Source organism: Hemicordylus capensis, chromosome 2, assembly GCF_027244095.1.
Source record: "Hemicordylus capensis ecotype Gifberg chromosome 2, rHemCap1.1.pri, whole genome shotgun sequence".
In the NCBI taxonomy this organism is placed as follows: Eukaryota; Metazoa; Chordata; class Lepidosauria; order Squamata; family Cordylidae; genus Hemicordylus; species Hemicordylus capensis.
Window position 1 is genome coordinate 29,961,251 of NC_069658.1, and position 20,578 is coordinate 29,981,828.

Sequence of the window (20,578 nt, forward strand, 5' to 3'; positions counted from 1 at the left end):
TTTCTCTCCTCTGCTCCCCCTGCTGCCTTTTGAGAGCCCAATTTTAACTGGCCCATGTAGCTTTAGAACAAAGAAAAACTGTCCAACGCCCTTTTCTTGCAGAAAGGATATGCTCTAGCATGCAACTCCTGTCTTCAGCTTTGCAGAGTTGATTTATTTTATTTATTTTTACATGTTATATCCCACTCTTCCTCCAAGGAGCCCAGAGCCCAGCCCACTACATACTTGGGTTTCTCCTCACAACAACCCTGTGAAGGTAGGTTAGGCTGAGAGAGAAGCGACTGTCCCAGAGTCACCCAGCTAGTTTTATGGCTGAATGGGGATTTGAACTTGGGTCTCCCCAGTCCTAGTTAATCCATACTCCTCTACTTTTCCAACTAATAGCAGCTTTTCAATGACCCACAGGAGAAAATCAAATTTTGTAATACCCTGAAATTAAATAATACATATACATAATAGATAGATAAATAATAGATATCTGAACTCCCGGCAGAAATTCGTAATTTGAGATCATTGCTGTCCTTCAAGAGAGCTCTTAAAACGTACTTATTTGGCCTGGCCTTCCAGAGTTATAAATGATTAATTGCTTTAAACTGTTTTAAACTGTTGCCCTGATTTTCAGGGCTTTTAGTTGTTTTATTGGTTTTATTGTGTTTTAATAGTTTGATTTTAATTGTTAATTTGTTTTAATTGTTTTTATCATGTTGTGAACCACCCTGAGCCATTTTGGAAGGGCGGTATATCAATCAATCAATCAATCAATCAATCAATCAAATAAATAAATAAATACATCCTGGCCGCGCTTATAATTAAATTTATATGTGCTCACCTAACCAAGGGATTAAGACTTGTTCAGTTTCTGCCTCATCCATAAGATCGTCTTCCTTCCATTCTCTCCCTTTGATATCTTGTTCTACCCATATCAAAGCATGCTACTCCTTGACCACATCCACTAGCCTGAACTAACTGCATCACTTTTATGGGGTGGTTACACCAACTTTAACTCTGGACACTAAAAGCCAGTGGACCTAATAGATTCCAGAATGCTTGGGTCATCACTTTAGAGCATCTCTCCCTATATGAAAATGCCTGCCTTTTGTGATCATTATCAAGAGACATGGTCTGTGTTTTCTTGATATAGGCGTTATTGAAGTCGTCACCTGCAGTAAGAAGCGGGGCCTTTTCAGTAGTGGCTCTTTGACTGTGGAATTACCTCCTTCCAGAGCTGTAATTGCGTACCTCCCTCCTGGTTTAAGTGATTGTGTGAAGCCTATTTATCTAGGAAAGCTTTTTGGAATGAAGAAGTACCAGTTATTTTCTTGTTCGTTTGCCCATTTGTCTGTTTTGACAGTCAGCGGTGGAATCATTGGAAATGGCCTTCTGATACCTTTTTTATGGTTCTTCTGATGCCTTTTTTAATCAATGTTTTTTAAGGTTGTCTGGTTTCAATTGTATTTGTGATACGTTTTTTGTTTGTTTGAAAGGGTCTTTTTTGTAGTTCTCAGTTTTAATCTGTTGTAACTCACCTGTTTGAAAGTTGAGGTCGATCTGCTTTAAATAAATGGATAAAACCAGAAACCTGGGAAGCATCCTAGGGAAAGCCAGGTATGAAATGCCTTTCTGCTTCCACAGATCCTTCAGCCTCATCTAAGTTGTAGGGATGAGCCAAGAAAACCCACCAGGGGATGAGTCAACCATGTCTGGAGTGACTGAGGAAGTCACATGTATGGAACACCCCCACTTTTCTGAGCTGCCATTTTGCGCCTAGTCCTCACTGGGGAGATAAGACTGTGTGAGAAGGGTCATAACACTTGGAGCTGCAGGTGGAGGCTCCCATGGCTGAATGCTCCTGTGGCAGCACACGAGCAGCAGGGACCGGACTGGGCTCCTTTCGCCTGGTTCCTGCTGCGCGTGAGAATAGCCTCTGGGTCTGTAAGACCCATCCACAGATGCATGCAACTAAAATCTGTTAAATCTGTTGTGGTAGCAAGCATGGCTTGTCCCCTTAGCTAAGCAGGGTCGACCCTGGTTGCATATGAATGGGAGACCTGATGTGTGAGCACTGTAAGATATTCCGCTTAGGGGATGGAGCCACTCTGGGAAGAGCATCTAGGTTCCAAGTTCCCTCCCTGGCAGCATCTCCCTATCTATTCTGCCCTGTCTTGTAGGGCTGAGAGAGATTCCTGCCTGCAACCTTGGAGAAGCCGTTGCCAGTCTGGGTAGACAATACTGAGCTAGATGGACCAAGGGTCTGACTCAGTATATGGCAGCTTCCTATGTTCCTATATTCATCAATATCAATGGTCTTCTGTACTTGCATCCAGGTATCTGTACACACATGCGCATGTTTTTGTGTGGATGACTGTACCCGCATTCATTTAAAAAGTGACTCTGTGTATAGGTCCCCAACAATGCCACATACAGATAGGAAGTGTACTGCTGTACCTGTGTTCAACATAATGTGTGAATAACTGTACATGTGTGCAGATCTATAGCTATATATACTGTACACATATGATTTTTGAGCATAACATATGAACAGTGGCACTCTTACCCATGGACTTTGGGGCCGAAGTCCAGGTCCTCCACATCCCCTGGGGTCCCCCAAATCCTCTTTAGTCTGTCTTGGGTGGTGTGGTTTCCGGTGGCCTGCACTGCGCCAGGCGGCTAAGTATGATTATGACCTGTACCAGGTATTTTAGGGACAGAGTGGGGAAAGAAATATGTGGGATGGGGATATGTTAAGTTGTGTGTTGAAATGTTTCTGCAAATGCATATTTGCATAAATATACCTGTTCTATATTCTTATATTCTTGTGAGTTATGTTGCTGTTTGTGCTCTCAGGAACCCACGTGTTACAAATACTGCATTTATCATAGTCTGTGTGCGTGTGTGCAGTGGGATGATTGATGCTTAACTTGGTGTGGGGGAGGGCGCTACAAAGGCCTTTAGGTCCAGGCTCCAAAATTACCTAAGTGCTCCTCTGCACATGAATAAGGCTCTTCTCAATCTCTGCTGCTGCAATATGGGATTCTCACACAAGGATTCCCTGGGAGTTGTTGGAGTACAACTTCCATCATCTGCAGTCACAATGGCTGAAGGGTTGTAAGGATTAGAGGGAAAAAAAACATATGAAGTGCTTTGTACACTTGAAAGTGCAATGTGAATGCTAAGTATTATGACATAAGAGAGAAAAGAGTTCCTCTCTAGCTCACCTTGACATCGGAAAGGATTTGGTCTCCTTTGACTATTCTAAATCACTAGAATATGTTGAGGATTTTATCCATGCTACTCTGTCAGATCCTGCTGTAAAAGAAGCATTGGTTAATTGTCATGAGAATATATTTCTGGGTCTTGCTAGCCGGAAGGTTTTCATTTTCCTGGCCCTGAGCCACTTGTTTGAGTTTGATTTAATCTTATTCCGAGTTCAATCACTGCTTGTTTTGTTCCTGTTTGGGTTGCTAATTTGGCCATTCTGTTCTGCCTTTATTATGTTATTTTATTTTATTTGGGGCACCTGAAGCCTGCCAGCAGTGGAAAAGACAGCTATGTTTCTAACAGCACTGTGTTTGACTGTGAATAAATCTGGTGCCTTTCTTTCAAACACTTTGTAACAAAGGGAATAAAAATCTTTAAAATGTGAGATACCAAAAACAAGAAAAACATTGACAAAGGATGTAGGTCTTATTCACAGCCTAGGTAAGTTTTACATACAGATGTTTACAACTAGATTTGGATAGCTACTTTTTTGAAAAGGAAAAAGCAGCTTCAGGAGGGGACAATGTAGAGTGGGGGAGTGGTAGGAAAGGGCTGCTTACGCCTTTCCTCTATTTCTCTGCCCCAAATCCCATCCCATGTATTTTTCCTCCCATGGGGTTCCAACTATGGGCCAATAAAGGACAGCTTGTCCATGAGGCAAAGGTGGTGCCTGCACCATGTAGGCATTCCACCCCTCCCCATCTATGGGTATTGCCTCATCTCTCTGCAGCAGATGCTGCTGCTGTCACCGTCACAACTCCCTAGCTCCTCACCACCTCTGCCTGCTCCACAGGGGCGTAGCCAGCATTGTGCGAAAGGGTTCAAAGAACCCAGGCTGCCAATGGTAGGAGCCACCAAAGAAGCCCCCGGGGGGGCGTGGCTCCGGAAGAGCCCTGAATGAACAACCCTGAACCCGCCTGGACTACCGGAAGCCAGCAAGCGCTTGCTGATCTTTTTCAGGCAGCATTTGCTGAGAGGGAGAGAAAGGGAGAATAGATGCTTTCAGGCAGCAAGCGCTGCCTGAAATGAAAGGGAAGGGCTCACTCGAGCTCTTCAGAGCTTGAGACTGCGCAAAGGGGGCCTGGACTTGAGCTCCAAAGAGCTCGAGTGAACCCTTCCTTTTCCTTCCAGGCAGCACTTGCTGCCTGAAAGCATCTGTTCTCCCTATTCTCTCTCTGAGGGAGAGAAAGGGGAATAGACACTTTCAGGCAGCAAATGCTGCCTGAAAAACAAATGCTGCCTGAAACAAATGCTGCCTGAAAAAGCAAACAAAAAGCAAACACTGCCTGAAAAAGTTCAGCAAGTGCTTAGGACTCCCAGCAGCCCGGGCGGGGGGGTGGGTTGTTCGGGGTGCACGGGATGTCAGCAGAGGGGCCGCCGGGTGGGGCTGGACCGAAGCCGCCGCTTGGCTGGCTCCGCGCCTGCTGCTCCACCTGACCTGGCCCAGCCCCTGATTTCAGTACCAAAAATAGGGGGTGGAACAAGCCCACCTCATTCGCCAATGCTGCCCTGTCCCATCTTGCAGCTGCTCTACCTTTGCTGCCCTGCTTTATCATCTGCCTGGAGGGCTTTCTTTCTCTGTTTCTCTCTTCCCCCACGTCTTGCTTGTATGTGGGAAGAGAGCAACAGAGAAAGAAAACCATCCAGCAAGCAAAGCCACAGCAAAGGTACAGCAGCCATGAGCTGGGGAATGGTGGCACCAGCGAGGGAGGTAGGCTGGCCCAGCCTCTGCTGGTGGTGTCAGCATCAAGGGGTGAGGCCAGCGGCATCTTGGTATTGCTTTCAGTGGTGCAAGCACTTGAACGTGCACTGGGGCCAGTTCACAAATACTTTAGGAACATAGGAGGCTGCCTTGTACCAAATCAGACCATTGGTCCATCTGGCTCAGTATTGTCTACAGCCCGGCAGCGGCTTGTCCAAAGTTACAGGCAGGATTCTCTCTCAACTCTATTTTGGAGATGCCAGGGAGGGAACTTGGAACCTTCTGCATGTAAACATGCAGATGCTCTTCCCCTAAGGGGAATATCTTACAGTGCTCACAAGTAGTCTCTCATTCAAATGCAAACCAGAACAGACCCTGCTTAGCAAAGGGGATAGTTCGTGCTTGCTACCACAAGCCATCTGTCGCTCTCAGCCATGGGGCGAGCTGCCGGGGACCCAGAAGACCTTCCTTCCTGCTACCAAGAAGTCAGCAAGAGACTGAATAAGTCTGGATTTGGTTTTTTATCAAGCCAAGTAGCTGTGGTTGTTTAGGCTGAGGAGATGTGTCTGGGAGGGCAGAAAAGTGGTGATGGAGTGGGGGTAGCAATATCACAGGTAGCAGACAGAGGGAGGTATGGTGGTGGGAGTTGGGCAGGCTATTACAGGGGGAAACGGTCCAGGCAATTGAGGCCTGTTCCTTTTTCCAGCTCTTCTCCCAACTCTCTGACCCCAGGGAGCTCTGAGAACACTCCCTCGAGGATTAGGGTGCTGCTGCTGAATGCCAGGTCAGTCAATGCAAAAACCTCTCTCATCCATGATTTGATTGTGGATGAGTATGCTGACCTGGTATGTGTGACGGAGACCTGGTTGGATGGGCTGGGCGGGGTTGGTCTCTCTCAGCTCTGTCCTCCAGGTTTCCAGATCGTGCAACAGTCCCGCCTCGAGGGTCGGGGAGGGGGCGTTGCGGTCATCTTTCGAGAGATCCTTCGCGTTTCCAGGTGCCCGGTCAAGCATTCTCAGAATTTCGAGTGTTTGTGTTTGAGGGTGGGCCTCCGAGATAGGCTGGGGATTCTGCTGGTGTACCGACCACCCCGCTGCACTTCAGTCTCCCTACCTGAGCTGGCGGGGGTGGTCTCGGAGGTGGCCTTGGGTTCTCCCAGGCTTATTGTTTTGGGGGATTTCAATATCCATGCTGAGGCCCCCCTAGTGGGTGTGGCTCAGGATTTCATAGCCTGCATGGCAACCATGGGCCTGTCTTAGTTGGTATCGGGCCCTACCCACATGGCAGGACATACTCTGGATCTGGTTTTTGCCGACCAGGAAATAAATGATCTGGAGGTGGGGGAATTTGAGACCACTCCCTTTTCATGGACAGATCATCATCTGGTGGGGTTTAGTTTGACTGCTCCATCTGCCCTCTGCAGGGGTGGTGGGCCGATTAAGATGGTCCGCCCCCAGAGGCTTATGGATCCACTTGGATTCCAGACGGCCCTCGGGGAGTTTCCAGTGTCCAGAGCTGGTGACCCTGTCAAGGCCCTGGTCGATCTCTGGAATGGAGAGACGGCCCGGACAGTTGACACGGTTGCTTCTAAATGCCCTCTCCGGCTTGGTGGAGCCTGATCTGCTCCTTGGTTTTCCTCGGAGCTTAGGGCGATGAAACAACTCGGACAATGGCTGGAACGACGCTGGAGGAAGAGTCATGACAAATCCGACCGAACATGGGCTAGAGCCCATTTTAGGGACTACGCCGTGGCAGTGGGGGCGGCGAAGAAACGTTTTTTCTCCGCCTCCATTGCATCTGCTCAGTGCAGACAAACAGAGCTGTTTTGTGTGGCAAAAACGTTGCTCCACACATCCCCCCAGCTAATGGGGGAGGAATCATCCACAGCCTGCTGCGATCAGTTTGCTTGCCACTTTGCAGATAAAGTCGCTCGCATCCATGCTGATTTCCAGAGTTTTGGCAGTTCCGGCAGACGTGCCTCTGGTACCATCTGGTCCCGTTGTGTTGGATTCTTTTCAGTTGGTGCGGCCTGAGGATGTGGACAAGATCCGGAGCAGTGTGCGGGCGACATCGTGTGCTCTTGACCCTTGCCCTTCATGGCTAATAAAAGCTGCCAGGGAGGGTACAGGTAGATGGTTGGAGTTGACTATTAATGCCTCTTTCAGGGAGGGCAGGATGCCACCATGCTTCAAGGAGGCGGTGGTAAGACCACTATTTAAAAAGCCCTCCCTTGATCCCTCCAACCTGGACAACCATAGACTGATCTCTAACCTACCCTTTTGGGGCAAGGTGATAAAGCATGTGGTGGCGTCCCAGCTGCAGAGGCTCTTGAATAGTACGGATTATCTGGACCCTTTTCAATCTGGCTTCTGCCCAGGGTATGGGACTGAGACTGCCTTGGTCGCTCTAGTGGATGACCTACGCCAGGAACTAGACAGGGGGAGTGCGTCACTGTTGGTTCTGCTGGACCTCTCGGCGGCTTTCAATACCATCAACCATGGTATCCTTCTGGGCCGCCTCTCAAGTATGGGAATCGGAGGTACTGCATTGCAGTGGTTCCGGTCCTTTCTTGGGGGGAGGGTGCAGAAGGTGGTGCTGGGGGACTACTGCTCGGCTCCGTGACCACTGGCCTGTGGGGTCCCACAGGGTTCGGTCTTGTCCCCCGTGCTGTTTAACATCTACATGAAACCGCTGGGAGAGGTCATCCGCGGACTTGGACTGAGTTGTCAGCAATATGCAGATGACACTCAGCTCTATCCCTCCTTGTCATCTGATCCTAGGGAGGTGGTGGATGTCCTGAATTGGGGGCTGGAGGCCGTGATGGGTTGGATGTGGGCTAACAAACTGAAATTGAATCCGGACAAGACGGAGGTACTGTTGGTCAGTAGGAGAGCCAATCGGGATGAGGAGATTTTACCAGTTCTGGGTGGGGTTGCACTCCCCTTGAAGGAGCAAGTATGCAGCTTAGGGGTACTACTGGACCTGGTTCTGCTTTTGGAAACTCAGGTGGAGGCGGTGGCCAGGGGTGCCTTTTCATGGCTTCGGCTAGTGCACCAGCTGCGTCCTTTTCTTGAGAAGGCAGATCTGGCCACGGTTACCCATGCCTTAGTCACGTCATGGCTGGATTACTGTAACACGCTCTACGTGGGGCTGCCCTTGAATAATATCCGGAAACTGCAGCTAGTGCAAAACGCGGCAGCGAGGGTTTTATCTGGAGCTGCCTGGTGGGAACACATCACACCCATCCTGAAAGAGTTGCACTGGCTGCCAGTGTGTTTCCGGGTCCAATTCAAGGTGCTGTTTTTGACCTTTAAAGCCCTTAACGGTTTGGGCCCAGGGTACTTGAGGGACCGCCTGCTCCCAAGGGTTGCTGCCCACTTGACAAGGTCATCTGAGGGGGCTCTGTGCCGGGTGCCTACAATGAGGGAGGCTCAGCTGTCGTGCACTTGGGACAGGGCCTTCTCTGTTGCTGCCCAAAGACTTTGGAATGCTCTCCCAGTGGCCATTCGCTCCTCGGACTCTATCACAGATTTTAGAAAGCTTCTTAAATCTTGGCTTTTTACCCAGGCTTTTACATGACTGTTTCTATTGCTGCTTCTGTGTGTTTTTACCCATTTATAGTTTTTATGCTTGTATTTTATAGTTTTTAAATTAGGTTTGTTCTATTTTTAGCTTAATATTTTAATTGTCATTTTTATTGTATATTTTTTAACTTTTGTAAACTGCCTTGGGGTTGTTTTTAATGAAAGGCGGTATATAAATTCAACAATAAATAAAAATAAATAAATCTAATGGCGCAGTAGGAAATGATTTGACTAGCAAGCCAGAGGTTGCCAGTTCAAATGCCCGTTGGTATGTTTCCCAGACTATGGGAAACACCTATATTGGGAAGCAGCAATATAGGAAGGTGCTGAAAGGCATCATCTCACACTGCGCGGGAGGAGGCAATGGCAAGCCCCTCCTGTATTCTACCAAAGACAACCACAGGACTCTGAGGTCGCCAGGAGTCAACACCAACTCGACGGCACACTTTACCACAAGGCCAGCTCTCCTCCTTGTCCAACCACAACCCAGTTGTGATACAGTTGTGAGCGTGCTGTGAGTGTGGACATCTCCCCCCATTCCAGTGTGCCATTCTGTAATATGTGGCACATTGGAGGCCGTTAGAGGCCTTTATTTTCTTGTGAATAACTTGATTATATTCTTGACAACAAAATAAGAGAAACTAAAGGTGCAATTCTTTTGAATGCCTCTTTCTTTTCAGTGCCCAGGAAAACCCACAGCTGTACAAACAGTAGCAACGATCCCCAACAGCTCTTGGCTCAAGGAAATTCTTGTGTAGGCTGCAACAAGACTCCCCTGCTGCCCCCACCACCGCCACCCTCTTTGTTTCCTTTTCCTTTTCTTTTTTGGCAAGGAACATTAAGCAAAGTGAGGAGAGCTGCTAATCCTTTCCTAAAATGCAGGAGCAATGCAAGAAAAAAGAATAGTTAAAATGCCCCGCATTAGGTAGGCTGCAGACTATGTCCCTTTAGGTGCAATGGACTGGAACAGATTAATTGTGCTTCTTTTCTTGGTTATACATCTGAAAGGCCTGGCTGTGGTCTCCTTGGCAGAACAAGAACCAGGAGGTGTTCCAGTTTCCCAGTGAACATTGCCACTACTAAAAACAAAAATCAGATGCCACCTTATACATGAGACAGGCACAGGCCCTCTTTGAGGTTATGAAATCTGCTAAGTCTCATTCTATTTAGTTGTTAGCAAATTAACTCAAGCCCTCTTAGCATCAAGAGGTTTCTTCTGGATTGCAGCCCCTTAAGAGAAGAACAACCCCCTCCCTTTTTTAAATCCAGTTCCAGTTAGCCTCTCTTATCCTCTCCAAGTCTCAAATGTTATTTGAATTAATGAGGTTTGCATCTATCATTCTGGATGGGTTTTTAAATAGCACTCTAATTGAAGTAAAACATGACCACAGGGATTCCTGCTAAGATCACTGACACCTGGCATACTTACTAAGAATGAGCGCCAATAGGAAAGGCTAAGATGCAAGACTTAATTCAACTTTTAAACTAAGACTGGAAATTCTTCATTTCAGAAGATACTCTTTCTTCTAGAACAGAAGTGTGCCATGCTGACTCAATCTGAATCAGCTCCCAACGTGGGGAGCATCAGGAGCAGAGCCAGGCTGGCGGTGGCCCGTGTGCGGCTGCCGCCGCAGCCCCCTGGCCCCGCCCCCCACGTCTGACATCAGACGCGCCCGACTAGCCATGTCCCTGCATCTGACATCAGATGCGGGGGCGTGGTCTCCCTGGGGCCGCGCGGCCCATTTGAAAAGGAGATTGGCCACGCGGGTGCCCAGCCTGCTTGCCTCTCTCTGCCTTCCTCCCGAACATCCCTCTGCCACCACTCATTCACTGGACTTCCGAGCCACGCCAGCCTGCTTCTCCTGAGGAGACCACCACCCTGCGGGGTGCTACTGCTGCTGTTCAGGCACATCTGCTACAAGCAACAAGCGGCCCCTGATTGGGCATGGCCCAGGTTCTTTGAACCCGTTCTCGCAATGGTGGCTCCACCCCTGGGGAGCATAAATTCTTCGTTTTTAGAGCTGACTCATCCCATAATGCACCAAGAAGGATGTATTTTAGGGATGTACCTGCAGGGATCAGTTCCTTTAAAATCCAGGTAAGCATATCCTTACTTGTACATGCATAGTGGCCATGTGTGTGCTGATGCTGTGCGCAGGCTGCTGGGAACAGCGAGCACCATGCCTGGAAAATTGGTGGGTTGGCAGAGGAGCACCCTGGTGCTGGCAGGCTTTAAAACCTGCTTTTTAAAAACCTGGTTTTTAAAGGAACTGATCACCATCCCGCCAAACTGGTTTGGATGTGGGCGCCCGAGCCAGTTCGGCACTTCCCTAAGGAGGCATCGAACTGGTTTGGGCACATCCCTAATGCATCCCTCCCAATGCATAAGGGAGTGAGCCAGCTCCAAAGCAGGGAGTTTAAACACCCTGCTTTGGGGACTGGCCCACTCCCTTATGCACCGGAGAGATGCATAATTCCTGGTGCATAACCGGGTGAGTCAGCTGCAAAAGAGGAGACATTCACCACCACTATTGTCATCTGGGCCTTAGCTAAACAGGCAACTTTTCTCCCCATCTACCATGTAAGGCGCATTAGAGTAGAAAGGAGTGACCCTGGCTGGAACCTGTACCTGGCAGGCTAGAGGATGTTTTATGGCACAGTTGTTCCCACTGTAACCCTTTGTATTAAGTAGAACCAATTCAGATGTTCAGGGAAGCATATGGTATGAGTTCTAACAGGACTCTGTCACCTCTGAATGCATTTGTAAAGACAGTCACATATGCTTGGTTGAATGCATACCTCTGCATCAATGTGTTGGGGTTTATTGCACTTCAGAAATGTACATGTTAGGGAGAGGACTTAATTAACATAAGTGGCAGCATCAATCAAACCAACAAAGGAAATCCTCAGACCTATGACACAACTGTTTGCTGAAAACTGTAATCACAACACAAAACAGGATGTATCCCTGATCAAAAAGATAAACCAAAACAACCTGCAAACCAGTTCAGCCAAAGCCGAGCTGGGTTGGTTTCAATCCAGTGCAGATTCGAACCAAGCTGGCCAAAAGGCCGGCTTGCACACCCCTACTGCCAGTCTCACGGACAATGTGAGCCTGAGTCACTGTAGTCACTTCCTTTTCTAGCCCATGTACCAGCAGCCTCTCCTCCTGTAGAAGTGTTGTGAAGGTAGAACAGTTGTAAAGTTGAAACAACGTGGCAATTTAGAAATGTTTTCTTAACTGCTATTTGTCTTAAGTCGAGGACTGCCTGTTAACGGAATTGAAAAAATATAATCTCCTATGGGGACTATCCCCATTTCAAACCACGAGATTAAACTCTTTGAGGCTATTCTCACAGCCAGGAGAATAGGAGCCTAGCCCAGTTTCTCCTGGCCGTGTGCTGCAACAGGAGCCGTGTGGCTCCCAGCAACAAGCCTCCCTAAATGCCCCTCCCCTTAAATGAGGTTAGCAGAGCGCTTGATCCACTAACCCCGTTTACTGGATCGTGTGCCACTGCGGCGTGACTCCGCACCATGGCGACTCATGAGGAGACCCCTGACCAGGAGGGTCCTGGCATCTGGGGGCTGCCCAGCATGCTCTGCACACTCGTGTGGGGCATGCTGGGCCTTCACTGCAACCCTACCAAGTGCTAGTCTGCAGTGTATTTCTTAACTGCTGGATCCTTTACTGTTGATGGTCGATCCTAAAAGACACATTTAGGCATTTACAAAGATGGTCTCTGTCCCCCAGTGAAAGAGGCTGGAAATATCTGGTTTTGCCAGTCTGATCTACGATCGTAATAAAGTTGATCTATCTGGTTTTGATTCTGTTTTGATTCTGGAATAAACTTTGATCCACTTAAAACATCTGTTGTCCTGACCTTGTGATAGTAATAAGGAGCACATGATTAAGAAAAACAGAGCAGCTTTTGAATAAGATGTCCATACAGCAAAATATCTTTTGGTGCTATAATTCTTCATGCTCTGGTGGTTGTTTTGTCTGGCTGCCAACCTGAACTTGCTGCAGTGGTGGCTGAACTGTTAGGTTTATGAAGAAACAGTGTTGTTACATTAAATGTTGGTTGTTGAAAGTCAAGTTGGAGACTACCTTTCCTCTTTCTCATCAGCCATCAATTCTGTGTTCTTTTCAGGTCTAATAAAAGGGTTCCCAAACTTGGTTCCCAAGATATTATTGGGATAGAACTCCCATCATCCACAGCCACAATGGCTGATGGCACTTGTAGTCCAAAAATGTCTGGGGATCCCAAGGTTGAGAACCAGTGGTCTAAGGGACAGCGCTTGCTTAGAGTTACTTCTGTTTGTTAGGTGAACTTGTTGAAAGTTTGAAGAAGGACCTTCTCTGTTATGGCTCAGATCCTCTGAAATTGTTTATATACCAGTATATAAGTCACTCCCTTGCAAATATTCGGCGGGGGGGGCACTGTGGAATGTTTTAATTTAGATAGGTATTTTATCATTTTATTAGTCTTATTTGCTGTTCATTTTAAATTGCCAGTTTTATTGACTGACCTGGTCTTAGGTGGATTTTATTATAAACCAATTCGAATCCTTGTAAATTAAGTGGGTAGGTGTTATTGCTGCAGGCAGGAGAAAAGGTGAGAGAGATGCTCCCTCCATCTAGCTGGCTCCTGGAATTCCTTCCTCTGCAAGATGGAAGCATCTGAGCTTGAAGCCTTGTTTAAACGAAAAAGACGTCTACCTGATCAGCCTAGGAAATGAACTAGGAAATGAGAGTTGCTCACTAGGAATCCCAAGTTAAGAGAGGGATACAAATAAAAATACAGATATTCTAAAGGTGGCAGCTGGGTTTTTAGAACTTGAACTTCTTGCCATTGGCGAAGGCAGTGGTTTCTCCTTCTAGAGGTTCAGCACTTGACTCATTGTAGGTACATGAGGAGAGCAGCCCTCGACAATGCAGAGCTTTTCTGCTATTGCTGATGTAAATGAATTGTGAATGTTCTGGTGGAATTTACTCCCTTGAGGCACATCTCCTTGCAGGCGCTATGGCTAATGGCCATTAGCAGACCTATCTTTGATAGATCTGTCTAATCCTCTTAAATCATCACTGCTAGTGACCATCAGAATATCTTGTGGCAATGGAAAGGCTGTTTTTTATTGTGTGTGTGTGTGTGTGCGCGCGCGCGTGCGCGCCGCTAAACCAATTTTATATTTTATACTGTTAGATGCCTTGAGCTGTAATTTATGGGAAAGGAGGGATATAAATTGGATTGTACACACTGCCTAGATATAAATATATATCAGGTGGTATATAAATGTGATAAATAAATAAATCTATGAATGAATGAATGAATGAATGAGTTATTATTTTATGCAGTTTTATAATTTCTGTTTTAATTGTTAATTGATTTTAATGGTGTTTTAATGTAAACCGCCATGAGCCTTTTGGAAGGATGGTATAAATAAATAAATAAATAAATAAATAAATAAATAAATAAATAAATAAATAAGCAGGCAAGCAAATAAATAAATAGATAAATAAATAAATCTAGAGTGTGTGGGGTCAGGTCAGAGCCACATCTGACCAGATGGTAGCCCTTCAGCTCCTTGAGACAGCACCCTCAGAATCTGAGCTCAATGCAGAGTGAACATCTCTTACATCACCAACGCCTCCTATGTCATCAACATCTCTCCACCCGCGCCATATCTGCACACCAGCACAAGCAACAATCTCAGCAGAGCAGAGGTGGCGCGCCAGACACTAGCAGGCTACCCTTTTAAGGCTTCCACTCTCAAGGCAGGTGGGCAGGGCAGAATCAAGGAGGGGTAGTCTGAACTCCAAGGTACTTAAGGGTTCAGTCTGCCCCAACTCCCATCAAGTCAACGTGTCCTTGGACCTCTCCAAGATCCGCTGAAGTAGTGCTCTCATGGGCAACCAAGACAGGACAATTAGAGGAATTGACTCACTGACTCCATCCACATGCATTGGCACCATGCTTCAGGTTTATATGCTCCAGCCTAATCTCTTGAGCTCCTATTTCCTCCCTTGCTTGGAGGCAAACTATGGTTTGTAAAGGCCAACCTTTGCCAAATTGGGTAATAACTGCAAACTGGACTAGGCGCACACCCAATTTCTGATTGTAGGAACCCAGAAATTTTCACCATTGTCGGGTTGGCACCGTGCCAACCCAGCATTTCACCAGTATTAGTAATCTGGAATTTGATCTATGATTGCGGATCCCAGTTAAATGTCAAGTTGGCGCAGTACCAACCCAACACTGGCGAACATTTCTGGGTTCTTATGGACGGAAATCAGGAGCAGGCATGATGCTCAAATCTCCTGGTTCGCTGCCATCATGGAGATTGTGAGAACCAGCCCACTGTGGTTTGCATGAACCAGGAAATGCAGGAGACTATAGGAGCAGGCAAGAAGATAAAGATAACTGCTCGTGTGGAGACCCTGCATGGCTTATGCGGGGAGAGGCCACTCTCCCTGCAGATGATCTGTCGTCAAGCCCTGGGCGGCTGGATCGGCCACCCACACGATTACCGGCTCCGTCATGGAGCCGGTTGGGGCTGCAGGGATCAGGGGCCGCGTGGCCCCTGGAAGTCCCAGCATGCCCTGCATGAGTGTGCAGGGCATTCTGGGGAGACCCCCATGCCAGGAGGACTTGTTGCAGCCTCCCAGTCAGGGGTATCCTTGTGAGTTGCCAGGTACTGTTATATAATTTGTAAAATCCGATCAGGTTTTTAAATGTTTATTTTGATCTACTTGTTTATTTGTTTTCTGTTTTTGTGTATCTGTTTCTTTTTGTGTTTTTGTACTCTGGTAAATGACTGTAATAGAGATTGGATTGGACTGAAGAGAGGAGGAGATGTGCAAACTGGAAGGATCTGCTCTGTTGCATATAAACCAAGCCAATGTATAGCTCTCAAAAAGAAAGGTAGGGCTCTTCAGTAGGCTGCTTCTGTTTGCGTTGGAGCTGGCTAGACATTTTAGTACATAGTAGAAATGCTGATGTTATGTAAGAACATAGCATTTAACACCCAAGCAGCCCTAGCAGAGTTGGTGGGAATTTAAAGGCTGAATTTTCTAGTGCAAGTTATTCACTGGTTGACTCAACACACATTTCACATCAGTATTTGTTTGTCAAGCATCATATTCATAAAAGCATTACTGTAGAAGCTGCCAGGACTAACCACAGAGATCAGAGCAAATGTTATTTCTCTGTAAAACAGTCAGACCTTCAGTTGCTGAGGTACAAACACATCTCCTCCACTACACCAGCAGCACGGCTTTGTCCTCTGAATGTGGGGCACAGATTGCTTAATGGGCACAGGAGAGGGAAGACGGCGATCTCTAGGGAACTGTGGATCAAAACCAGCTGCAAAGATAGAAATCTGTGAGATGCCTTTAGAGCAGGGCTGCACAACTTTGCCCCCCCTCACAGATATTGGACTACCCATCATCCCTAACTATTGGCCACTGGGACAGGGGATGATGGGAGCTGTAGTACAACAGCAGCAGCTGGAGGACCGGAGCTGTGCAGCCCTGCAGTAGAGCATTTTTAAAGCCCATTTTATTTAAATAATGCTGTTTATTTATTGGTTAGATATATATTGTGCTTTCTCCTGTGGACTCAAAGCAGTTTTTCCAAATGTGAGCACTTCTTGACCCAAGCTGCTTTGTCCCAAAGGCCAAATAAAGCAACAAGGAAAACATGAAGCAGCTGACGGTGACTCCTGAAAATATGTCACTGAGAGCTATGAGACTCTCAGGGACATAATTTCAGGGTTACAGTCAGCTTCAGAAGGAAGGGAAGATCAACACGTGCGCCATTGCAGCACCAGTACTTTCATTAGTCTCCATGTCGGCCAATATAAACAATCACTAATAATAATAATGAATAATAATAAATAGTAAGCAAAATATGCACACACATAAAAAGAGAGCAGACAATAAAATCAATAAAGATTCTTCAGGTGACTTAATAGCAACCATATGTTGTTCCAATTGCTGTGACAGCTTCTGCCGCTACCAATAGTCTAAACTGTTGTGGTCATTGAGGTTAACCCCACCTCCCCAAAAAGAATCAAATTGTACCCAGATGTACATTGTCAAACCCCGATGTCATTCACACAAGCGAAAACTGTGTTCTACCCGGGTTTGGGAGCTGTTATGCCTAACCCTAACTAACCCAATTTTCAGTTGTGTGGGTGCAAACAACTAAGTAAAGGTAAAGAGTACCGTCGAATCAATTTCAACTCCTGGCAACCACAGAGCCCTGTTGTTGTCTTTGGTAGAATACAGGAGGGGTTTACCATTGTCTCCTCCTGCGCAGTACTAGATGATGCATTTCAGCATCTTCCTATATCGCTGCTGCCCGATATAGCTGTTTCCCATAGTCTGGGAAACATACCAGTGGGGATTCGAACTGGCAACCTCTGGCTTGATAATCAAGTCATTTCCCTGCTGCGCCATAGGAGGAGGGGAAAGTGACTGTGTGGTAGCAAGGTAGGAGGAAAACCTGGGTAGCTTTTCCTCCTGCCTAGATTCCACACAATCACTCCCCCCTTCTCCTACCTAGTTGTTTGCACCCACACAACCAAAAATTGGGAGCACACACAGCTCCCAATCCTGGGTTGAATACAGTTTGTGCTTGTGTGAATGGCTTCTCAGGCTTGATAAACAAGTCCCCTAATACTCAGTCCCTTGATTATGATGTAGGCTTTCATAGAATTCAGTTGGGGAAAGGGGGAAAACATGTTTCAACTAAATAGGCTGTTGCCGTTTTTTGTTTTTTTTTTAACCCAGTGTCAGAATTTAAAGAGGGCTGGGGCATCATAATCTTCTCTTTTAAAAAATGAACTTTTGCTAGCAATTTGTCCTTCCAAATTGCCTGTACTTAATGAAAATAGCTGGAGTAACGAAGTTAAAAGGCAGCTGAGACACATTCACCCGAGCATCCACTTTGCAAACATGGGGCCATTATATGCAGATAATCCTGTTAATATGCCCGCACCCGCCGATCAGCCCAGCTGCTTTTTGTAATGCAGTGCCAGTTCAAAGCCAAGTGCTTGACCACCCATAGCAACCCGTAGTCCATTATGCACTCCCATAATAGAGACTCAGTAGGTGTGCTGTGGCCAGTGCTCATTTGTAGGAGACGTCATTGTTGTGCTCTGAAATGCTGAAAAACAGAGCATAAGTAGGAATGCTTATGGAACTTGGCTTCACCAAATTCCACCCCAGATTTCCTAGTTCTGTATTCCTGGAACTGTCCTATGGATCAGAATATGGCTGGCCTGGCTGGAATCCAATGTTTGCCTGGAATCCAGTTTCAGAGCTGATGCTTCTTAGGTTCCCAGTATGTAACCCAGTGCAAACACTGATGTCTCAATTGAATTCATTGGGGAGATTGAGAGAGGCTGCAGGCAGCCCTAAGTACTTGCTGGAGGCAAATTACAACCCTCACTGAAGAAGACCCTCTTGTCTCAAGGGTCTTCACTCAGCATTGTGTTGCTGCTTACCCCCTACTGGGTTTGTTCAGGGTTGCAACCTCTTTGTTCCATTTGGACACTCTGGACTCTCGATTTCCAGCTGGAACTCAGCTGGAATAGAACTGACCAGATGCTGAAAACCTGGAACAATTAGAGCTTGGAACTGCTTTTTTGCTCATCCCTAATGTCAATTGGCTGTACAGAATGCCTATACCTTGGTATTATGCAAACATGACACTACCATGATTAGCGGCTGAGGTTATTCACAGGACACAAGTCGCCTGGGATAACTCAGGTGGCTCGTGTCATCTGGAGCATCAGGAGCCCTCAGCTCTCGGCTGCTCCAGAATGTTTTAGCCCCACTTTTAGACCTGGTGTTTAGCCAAGGTTAAATGAACCTGTGATGCATGATCACCACCAGGCTAAAACTCTTCCCCCTGGCCTCCCTGCCATTTCTGGCAGCAAGCTGGGACGAAGGAGCAGCCACGCCAAGTGTGCTTGTTGACTGCTCTAATGCCACATGGCACTCTGGGATGAGGGAGGGGGAAGCTCACCGGCTCCCGGCTCCCTCCATTGCTGCCCCTGCACTGCTCTAATGCCCATGTGGCACTCTGGGATGCGGCTCATCTGGGCGCGCAGCATGGCAGAGGGGAGGGTGGCCACTTCTCGTCTGTCAGGAAAGGCAGGCAAGTTCTTGCCTTCCCCACAGCCTTTAGCAGCGGGCGGCCGCCAGAGGTCATGTGCACAATCTCATTATATTTTAACCTCTGAACCATGGATGTGAACCCAGTATCTGAAGTGCTAGTGGGACAACACCACTTTGGTTTCCCTTTGGTTTGATTAAGAGAAAAACCAAAAGTGGGAATTGGCATAGCTGATTCCGAGACCAGTTCTGAATTTGGACACTCCATCGCATTTCCAATAACTTCACTCAGAGTATGACTTAGTCTGAACACCTCCCCTCCACAGCCCCTCCACGAACCTCTAAACCGTGCCCCCTCATCCCTTCCTTTGCCTGGAGGTTTTTCACACGGGGCATTTAAAGCCCTTTAACTCACATCTCCTCCAGAATGGAGGGGGTGCGTCCACATATCGGACAGATTTACTGCAAAGTCCCTGCGAGTTAGCAGGGAGCAGTTCACACACGATTCAGGTTTTTCACAACACTTTAGAGTGTAGCCCAATTTATATCCAGGGTTTTAAAAAATCCACTATTTGTGCTGATTATTTTGTTGTTGTTGCCGGTTCGAATCCCCACTGGTATGTTTCCCAGACTATGGGAAACACCTATATCGGGCAGCAGCGATATAGGAAGATGCTGAAAGGCATCATCTCATACTGTGCGAGAGGAGACAATGGGAAACTCCTCCTGTATTCTACCAAAGAAAAACCACATGGCTCTGTGGGTGCCAGGAGCCGAAATTGACTTGATGGCACACTATACCTTACCATACTTTAAAGCCTACTGTGTGTAAAAGTCCTTGGTGGTAAGGCAGTGGCACTGGAGCTACTGACGTGAAAAAATTTCTCTGGAGGTTCCTGTGTGTGGCTTCCTCCCTAGCACCTGGAGTGCTGCAACTGGAGTTTCCCAGGAGCCGGGGACCCTGGGAAATGTAGTTCTCCAGGGCACCTGAGTCCATAATATATTTCTCTGGACTCCATGGAACTTATATGCTGCTATTGCAGCACAGAAGATCTTGCAAGAGACCTCAAGAGAGATCTTATTGCCATTGCCACAATCAAGTAAGTTGGAGGGGAGGGGAGAGGGGAGGGGACAGTAGGACAGGGAGGATTGGCTGGCTAGTAGCAGCGGTGGGGAAAACCACATTATGAGCTGGCACTGAATTTGGAAGAGCCTGGGCTTGTCTTGTATCAGGAAGAAATTTCTGGAACAGGGGCTTTTGTATTTGGAAATCCCCAGTTCTCACCCACCTCGAGTTTTAAGCAGAATGGCAAAACATGCATTGCTTCAGTTATGGTTAAGCATTACATCTTCACCAAGCAATCTGTGATTTAGGTAGCTCCCCCTTCTCTCCAGCCTTTCTGCTTGCAAGCGGTTCTTGCTGGTGGGGACTTCCTAAAGATGCCCTTGGAGGAGCAATGCATACCTCGGCAAGCTAAATCATGGTTTCGCTGTACATTTGGAAATTGCTATTCTAGAATTACTGCCCAGCCCTTTGTTGGCCGGCCAGCCAGCTTGGTTTTGCTATTCCCAGCCAGCTGCTGGTCCAAGTTTTAAAACTAGCAATGTAAGCCTGCAATCTGCTGATTCTAGAATGGTCTCAGAAAAAAAACAAAAAACACTGCAGCCTCCCCTAAGGTACACAAGTTATGGGTTACAGCCGGGCTGCACAACTTTGGCCCTCTAGCCGTTGTTGGACCACAATTCTCTCACCCCCTCCACAGTGGTATGATCAGGGATGATGGGAGTTGTAGTACAACCCTGAAGGATGAAGTGTCCATCTCCTTCAAAGGCAACAGGAGTCCAGCTTGGAATGATCAGGCTGTCAAGAACTCGCTGAACCTCACAGTGAAGTATTTCTTTCTGCTATAA

The 20,578-nt window shown here is 47.1% G+C and overlaps 1 protein-coding gene across 8 annotated transcripts in view; it reads left to right on the forward strand.

The window, feature by feature from the left end:
- GHR (growth hormone receptor) overlaps positions 1 to 20,578 on the forward strand; it is a 236,298-nt gene that overhangs the window by 100,242 nt on the left and 115,478 nt on the right. For 3 of the 8 annotated variants that reach the window (XM_053292276.1, XM_053292279.1, XM_053292277.1), the window contains exon 3: positions 15,370 to 15,467. The exons of the other annotated variants lie outside the window; for them this stretch is intronic. In XM_053292276.1, coding sequence (XP_053148251.1) covers positions 15,370 to 15,467 — 98 coding nt within the window. The remainder of the gene's footprint in view (positions 1 to 15,369; positions 15,468 to 20,578) is intronic. 8 annotated transcript variants of the gene reach the window in all.